Genomic DNA, 8,309 nt, shown 5'->3' with positions numbered 1-8,309 from the left:
GTGATTTCTCAGAGACAACAAGGGAAGCCGAGCTTCCCCTAAAATTCTCTCCCCAAACTGCGGCATCTACGATGTTGAATTCTCATTAAAACAATAACTTGCATAACATAACATATGCCCAAGATTGTATTTACGTTCATAACTATCCTGTAACTTATTTGAGTGATGTCTGACGAACTTGCAGTTCGCTACGAGAATCACCTTTGTTGCCAGGCTGTAACCAGCGTTGCCAGATACTGCTGACATTTTCCAGCCAAAATATGTTCAAAACCCGCCAAAATGCACTTAAAACCGCCCAATCTGGCAACACTGGCTGTAACCTTTCTTATTTCAATGGGCTCTATGCGCTGGCAGCCGGGTATCCGTTGCAGTCTATGAGACGGCTCTGAACAGCCAATTTCGGCTAGTTGTTATTGGTTAAAATCGACAAAATCGTCACTTCCAGGGAAGCCGGGCTTCTCTGGGACTAAACGAGACAGTGGGAGGGACAAGAAGCTGGGCTGATGAAGGATTATTGGAGGTAGTGTTTGAAAGACATGAGGAGGGCGGGCTCTGTACTTCGGCGTCGGCGAGGAACACGGAAGTATGATCAGTCAGTCCCCAGCGGATGTCGAGAAAGTGTAGTCGTGTGCCAAAGTGCTGTCCGACTTTCTTTTCATATAAACGTTTCTTCTCATTGATGTCTCTGTACATACGGAGCCCCTAAAGCGTACTACGGAGCCCCTAAAGGGACATGGAATAAAAAAAAAAATCAAAGTAAAAAAAAAACTATGTACTTTTGCGAGATCTTGCAAAATCTTTGCGAGATCTCACAAAACTTTTTGCGAGATCTCGCAAAACTTTTTGCGAGATCTCGCAAAAGTTAAGCTGATGTACTTCCGGGTCAGCCTGATTTATTTCCGATAGCTGGTCAGATTGTAAACAATAATGGAGAGCGTTCACCCGTGGGAGACCTGCATGGAGTTTTATTTTGAGATTGGCCTCAAATATAAAGACATAAAATCAGTACTTGCCGATAAACACGGCTTTCATATTAGTGAGAGACATCTGAAGCGACTCCTGAACGAGGACACTTTCGAAGGAAAATGTTCTGTGAGTTGGTGGTCCTGGTTGAATTCATTAGCAACCAACTACGATCATCTGGACAGCTTCATGGTTACCGCTGGATGTTTGCTAAATGCAGAGAACATGGACTACGAGTGAGGAAAGAAGACGTGCGCTTGGTGTTGAAGGAGCTTGATCCGAGAGGAGTGTCGTTAAGGCAGACAAGACGTCTCAGACGACGGAGCTACTTTTCAAAAGGGCCAAACTTCATTTGGCATATTGACTCTTATGATAAACTGAAACCATATGGCATATGCGTCAATGGATGTATTGATGGTTTTTCGAGGAAAATAATGTGGCTTAATGCCTACACAACAAGTAATGACCCAAAGTTAATCGGAGGTTATTACATCGAAGTAGTGCAGCGTTTAGGGGGCTGCCCTCGAATTGTCAGAGGCGATCTTGGTACTGAAAATGTCCACGTCAAATACTTCCAGCGTTTCCTCGTCCCCACACCCCCAGAGAGCATTGACAGTTACTTGGAAGGAGCCAGCACCGCCAATCAAAGGATTGAATATTGGTGGGGTTTTCTTCGCAGCCAGTGCGTGGAGTTCTGGTTATCCTTGTTCGGCGACCTCAGAGATAACGGCTTCTTTGATGGTGGGTTTCTGGATAAAAGCCTCCTGCAGTTCTGTTGCATGGGACTCATCCAGGTGAGTTTATCAATTGTAATGTTTTCATGTATGTGTACCTGTGTATATGAGACCAAGAAGGGGGACAGAGAGGATGAAAGGTGGAGAGACACAGGGAAAGGGGGAAAGGAGAGGAAAAGATAGAAAGGGGAGAGTGAGAGAAGTTGTGTGTGTGTGTGGTGGGCATGATTTAAGTTGACATGCATGTGCATCCCTCCTAATTACATTTGTGTATTATTTTTAACAGGATGAGTTGGATGACACTGCACAGGTGTGGAACGCACACACCATCAGGCCCTCGAAGAACACAAACATCCCCAGTGGTCGGCCTAATGTCATGTATGCCATGCCTGAACTTTACAGGACAAGATACTTCCTTTCCCCAGTTGAAAATGAAGATATTCAATTGTGCAAAAGCCAGTGCGTCTTTCGCCAGACCATACCATGTGATTTGCATGTATATGAACTGTGCAATATCTTTTTGGCTGAGAGCCATCTGAATCTACCAGCAGATCCATATCAGGCTGTGAACCTGTACATGCGCTTAAGAGAGGCCATCAGTGCATCTCTGTCACTGTAAGTCCTGAGTTGTGTCCTGTAGAAGCCAGAGTTGAGCTTTTCCTTGCTATCACCATGCTACAATTTCATTGTGTTCTATTGTCATTTTAAATAATTTCAACTTTTTTTCTTGAAACGTGTTTGGCTTGACGTATGGGTCACAGTACACAATTGATCTTCACCCGGTGTTGCTTTAGAGATAAAGCAAATCAAATCAGTGTCAAATTTTGAAGTACTACTAAAAGTCCATGTATATAATGAAGCTAATGTCAGTATTGTATGAATTTTAACTGTACAATTAAAATGTCTAATCTCTAAAGGTGAATATTCTGTTTTCTCAACGTTTTATGATAGGATAACATCTTTGGCTTTTGAACTGCTGGTCATGAAAAGCACTATTGTTTTTAAAAACACTTCTTTGTAAACTTGCTGTCTTGGTTACTAATTCATCTGAAACTGGCCTAGAAATCTGAAATCGGACAACCGACATGTTTAATAACAATGTTTAATAACATTTCTGCAGATTTTCCAGAGTAATCAAACTGGTATGACACTAATACAATTAAGATGCACATTTAAAATTCAGAAATTAAGACAAAGAAAATAAAATAGAATTGCACATTCCCCTACACACAGTAAAGTGCATCAAATGTTTAGATGTGAAAACAAGAACTTGATCAAGAACATGATCAGCCATATAACAGAGGCCTGTTCCTATGAGGCCTGATCAGGACTGCCCTCTCAGGCAAAAGAGTGTCGCAGGACTGGGTGTCAATCAGGACTGCCCTCTCAGGTTCAGAGGATGTCCATTTGAAAGTAGTTACTGGACAGGATGTTGTCAAATTCTGTACGAAATTCAGGGTAAGAGCTGTACGTGCAGGGTACTTCAAGGGTGGCACCACAGGTATGAGCAACAGGCCTTCTGTTTAGTCCAGTTTCAGCATTAAAGCATACCATGATTTTGTCAACACATATGACAGATGAACCAGTGCAGAAACGCAGGATTTTTTCAGCTTTAGTTTGGTCAGCATTTTTTATGTAACGTTGGAGATGGTTAAAGGTTGCCTGCTCTCTCTGTGACAGCACCATGTTTGTTGTTTCCAAAAGCTGCGACACTCTTTTGCCTGTGGCCTTCTTTGCCTCATACAGAGACAATACACTTCCTTTGTCTGACAGTTTATGCTGCAAAACTGCCATGGGTGTGGAGAAGCAATCGATTATGTATTTTGGCTCTTGTAGAATAGCCTTGTGAGCCATTGTTTCTATGGCAGTTTGCATGCTGTTCTTTGGAGGTAGGAAATGGGAACCCATCCTCGTAAAGAGGTCAAGCAAATCCTCTTCATCACTTTCCTCCATTGTCCCCTGGAGAGCCTTCTCAACAGCTGATCTCTCAACAGGAGGAAGGAAATTGAAAAATGACGTCATCAGGACGTCTACATCAACTGAGTCAATGCCATGAATACAGGCTAAAATGAAAGCCTTTGAGAGCTTCACGGGCATGACACCGTGGTCTAATAACCCTTTCACCCAGATCCGCCCAACCGCTTGCCATTCAGCCTCACAGAAGTCTGGCCTCAGCCTCGGCACTTGCTCCGTTTCCCCTTCACACTGTTCAAGAAATTATTCCCAGAATGCAGTGTAAACCTCCCTTGACACTCCAGCATCATCAATAGCGTTTTCATTTACAAAGTACATCTTAAGAGTCAAATACATTATGCTACTGTCCATAAATACAGACAAAAGATCTTCAACAACTTTAATCCTACGAATTGATATACGCGCGTGTTCTCTGGATTCCCTGGGTTGTCAGGTGAGGTTGATAGCGAAGGCTGGCTGCTTGGATCTTGTGGTAAAAGAGTCGGTCCACTGTGCTGTGAGAAGAACAAAGCATCCACAAAACTAGAGTGTTTAATCAATGAAGCAAGGGTGAAAATATTCTAACTTTTAGTAGTAGTAGTAGTAGTAGTAGTATCAATATGACCTCATCACAGTTACTGACCCGTCAGAGCTACTCCAGAGCCTCACAGACATTACAGAAATGTTTTTAAAAGCTGATTCCTAGAGTATCAGATCAGTATCAGCATCTTACCTGTGCAGTTTGCACTGCCTCCCCATCTATGGACTCCAGAGCTAGTGTAGGCAGGTCATTAGATGAGGGCAATGGGAGTCCATTCATCTCAGTACTCTGAAGAATGAATAAAATACAATGTATAAATGACAGGAGACACGTTGACACTAAAGTCTGTGATGTGATTGCAGACTGGAATTTATAAAAGTCTTTCCAAATTAGCTGTCTACATCAGAGGATAGTCATAAAAAATCCACAGATTTTCAGAAATGGGGGAAAAAAAGCAAACCTCTAAAATTCCCAAGACAGAAAAACATCATTAAGTCACAAAATGCTTATTTGAGCTGCTGCCCAATCCCAGGAATCAATTCAAAGGGACTTTGATGACTTTTCAGTTTTTAAGACACGCTGTGCATGACATAGTACTATACATTAGAAAGACAAGTTCAGGAAAATTTTTTGATATAGAAATTTGATATAAAAATGGAGAATCAATCTGAGCAAATATGCCTGCCTTAAGAGCGTTAAATGATATATATTAGTAGTAACATGATCTATTCATTTGTGTGCCAGTACAATAATGTGATAAAATAAGTCTATTTCTATACCGCAAAATGTTCCTAATCTCATCACAGAATTATTACCTGTGTGATATCCTCACTGTTGATGTAGTGCAATGTGATTACAACTGCCTCATCTCCATCTGCTCTGCTGTCATCTTCTGGATCCCATAGGACTGTATCTGCATCATCTGCTACCGGTTCCTCATCAAAATTAACTTGACGGATGTGCTCAGGCTCTGTTTGTAGGGAGACATTAGGGGCTGCTCCAGTGAGGTCAACAATATCAATGGAGTCATTGAAATCATTAGAAGGTTGGAGATTATTCCAGTGCACTTCCAAATCATGATTATTTGCATTGGTGTCCTGCCACTGTCCAGTGTGAATGGTTTCAATGTCTTTTGGGGTTGAACGAAAGGGTTGTGATGTTCTTGGACCTTGTGCTGTCACAGTCTCAGACATTGCTTTTCGTTTGGGTCTTTGTTGCAACTGGAAAGGGAGATTCTGCAATAAATAAAAGACACATTTTCACAGTTATTGTCAGCAGTAATTAAAAATCATGGAATAGAGAAACATTTAAGATCAAATGGTGTGCAAAAAATGCATATGGCTCAAAGAAGCTAAAACCTATTAAAACTATTAAACCCTATTTCTTACTGGTGAGAAAATAAGTGTTTCCCATTGTTGGCATCTCATTCTGTGTTTTATGAAATACATAAGCATTATCTTTGAATGAAGGTACTACCCGAAGTTTAATCTTCAAGCAAAATCTCTTTCAATTTGTCATAACTTGCTGTTGTTACATTATAACAAATGTTATTCCTACTGCCACAGACCTGTTGGCTTATGTCACTGTCAGATGAGTGTCCATGATCCAGTGGATCTGTAATGGAGTCATGTACATCAAGGTGAGATCCATCCTTGGTCAACTGTGAACCTGCTCCCTCAGGGATGCTGACAGATGAAGCTTCACAGTAATCCTCTTCAGTTGAAGACTGATCTGGTGAAGGTCCTTCCTCTTTAGTGCAAATGTAAAATCTAAGCAGCTTCAGTTTTGTTTGTTCGTACAGTCTGCCAACTGTGTCATCTAAAGGAATCTGCTTTCTTTTAAAATCACAGACCTCAAAGGTAAAGTCATCAGTATGCCCTTTGGTTGAGTGCCCATTTGGGAAAAACAGCTCCTTTCCTAGCTCCAAAATCTGAGCAACAGTTGATGTTTTTTCTACAGATACGTGTCTTGTTCCTCCACCATTGTTGGTTCTCACTTGATGATATTCATTTTTATCAAAGTGAAGCCATCCAATTTCAATCTTCCTAGAAGACTTTTCTGCTGAGAGGTTTCTCTGTCTTGACATACCCTCTCCTGGGTTTTGCACACCTTTTCTCCTTGAGCTCATTTTCCGAGTTTCTATTTTATCTCATATTATTTGTATAAGAGTCTCTTTATCAGGGCTGGACATTGTTTGCTTGCAGAAGGAAAGGACAGATATTCGGTCACCATATGAACTGATGTATTTGGCCATTTGCTCATCAGTCATAATAGAAATGACTGCTTTGTCCACCTGCAAACAGAAAATATTAGGTTAAATACTTGAAACGCTTACTTGAACATAAATTAGAAGTGTAAAGGCAATGGGAAAGGGCAGAGAACTGGTTTACTTTACACAAAGTCCATTATATTAATTTCTTCTGCAGAACAGATATAAAATTAGTCTATCTCTAGCCGCTTTATCCTTCTACAGGGTCGCAGGCAAGCTGGAGCCTATCCCAGCTGACTACGGGCGAAAGGCGGGGTACACCCTGGACAAGTCGCCAGGTCATCACAGGGCTGACACATAGACACAGACAACCATTCACACTCACATTCACACCTACGGTCAATTTAGAGTCACCAGTTAACCTAACCTGCATGTCTTTGGACTGTGGGGGAAACCGGAGCACCCGGAGGAAACCCACGCGGACACGGGGAGAACATGCAAACTCCACACAGAAAGGCCCTCGCCGGCCCTGGGGCTCGAACCCAGGACCTTCTTGCTGTGAGGCGACAGCGCTAACCACTACACCACCGTGCCGCCCAGATATAATATTTGTCTTTTAAATTAAATAGGTTCAGCTCAATAGTAAATGAACAGTGACAGCACATCTTTTCTATTCATATGAATACTTCAGTAAAAAACAATTCAGTGATCTGTTGACTGATTTAACTGCCTCCCTGATATTTTGATGTAGGTTTTTTTTTTTTTACATTTGTTTAGGACTCACCAACGTTATGGTGTTAATAAACCAGTAACAAACCTCAGTCACATAATAAATCAGAGATTGGAATAATGCTAGAAACTAACTTGGGGGAAAGCGGAGTTAGCATTAATAGTAAGTTAGCTGTAATGTTAGTGCTCCACGTTAAGTTATGCCATTAGCTAATACAGTATATTATCTGTATCTGTTCTATTCATACGACTACTTCAGTAAAAAACAGTTGTCTGTCAGTGATCTGTTGACTGATTTAACTGCCTCCCTGATATTTTGATGTAGTTATTTACATTTGTTTAGGACTCGCCAACATTACAGTGTTAATAAACCAGTAACAAACGGATGTCTAAATGTGTTTTCTGCTCACTGCTTACGTTTTAGTACGATGTTCGACTCAAGCCTACCTCTTAATGCCATTTGAGCTGTCACACTGTCACACTACGCACAATACTTTCTTAGTATTTGCAGCCACTGCAATCCTCGGCACGGGATATTTGATCCTTTCAAAAGTATGGTTTCGTGCTTCGTATTCAACAACTGTAGCCTCTGTGTAGCTTCTCGTGTGTTTCCTGCCCTAGCATTATGTCACAGATATGTCCACTTTTGTGGCGTGAGAAGAACAACTTAATATACGGCAAAATGATAAGATAATATTAGCTAATGGCATAATTCACGTGGAGCACTAACATTACAGCTAACTATTATTGCTAACTCCGCTTTCCTCCAAGTTAGTTTCTAGCATTATTTGTGACTGAATTAATTCTTTGCCCACCTTGTCTCTTGTCATGCGGATGATGTCTGCTTGAGGGATCCCTCTTGACCGCAGAAACTGCTCCAAATCCTCCTCCATAACTCGTTGGTCTTCCTGACATCCTGTTGATTCCCAAATGACCGGGCAACCACCACCAGTCCATAAGCCTTTAAGATTTTGCGAGATCTCGCAAAAAGTTTTGCGAGATCTCGCAAAAGCACATAGTTTTGGGGTTTTTTTTACTTAATTTTTTTTTTATTCCATGTCCCTTTAGTGTCCTCGTTCGTTAAGGAGTCGCTTCAGATGTCTCTCACTAATATGAAAGCTGTGTTTATCGGCAAGTACTGATTTTATGTCTTTATATTTGAGGCCAATCTCAAAATAAA

General features: G+C 41.3%; 1 protein-coding gene across 1 annotated transcript; it reads right to left on the bottom strand.

Moving 5' to 3' along the window:
• Nucleotides 1-3,089: 3,089 nt before the first annotated feature.
• On the bottom strand, nt 3,090-6,319 carry LOC132891417 (uncharacterized). The gene is made up of 5 exons (XM_060928923.1): nt 5,759-6,319; nt 5,007-5,426; nt 4,384-4,479; nt 4,073-4,165; nt 3,090-3,902 (listed from the first exon to the last, which is right to left on the bottom strand). The coding sequence occupies exons 1-5, from the start codon at nt 6,317-6,319 to the stop codon at nt 3,090-3,092; spliced, it is 1,983 nt and encodes a 660-aa protein (XP_060784906.1).
• Nucleotides 6,320-8,309: the final 1,990 nt, after the last annotated feature.

This window comes from Neoarius graeffei, chromosome 9 (genome assembly GCF_027579695.1).
Source record: "Neoarius graeffei isolate fNeoGra1 chromosome 9, fNeoGra1.pri, whole genome shotgun sequence".
In the NCBI taxonomy this organism is placed as follows: Eukaryota; Metazoa; Chordata; class Actinopteri; order Siluriformes; family Ariidae; genus Neoarius; species Neoarius graeffei.
Note: the sequence above shows the minus strand (reverse complement) of the source record. Positions and strands in the feature narration are given on the sequence as shown.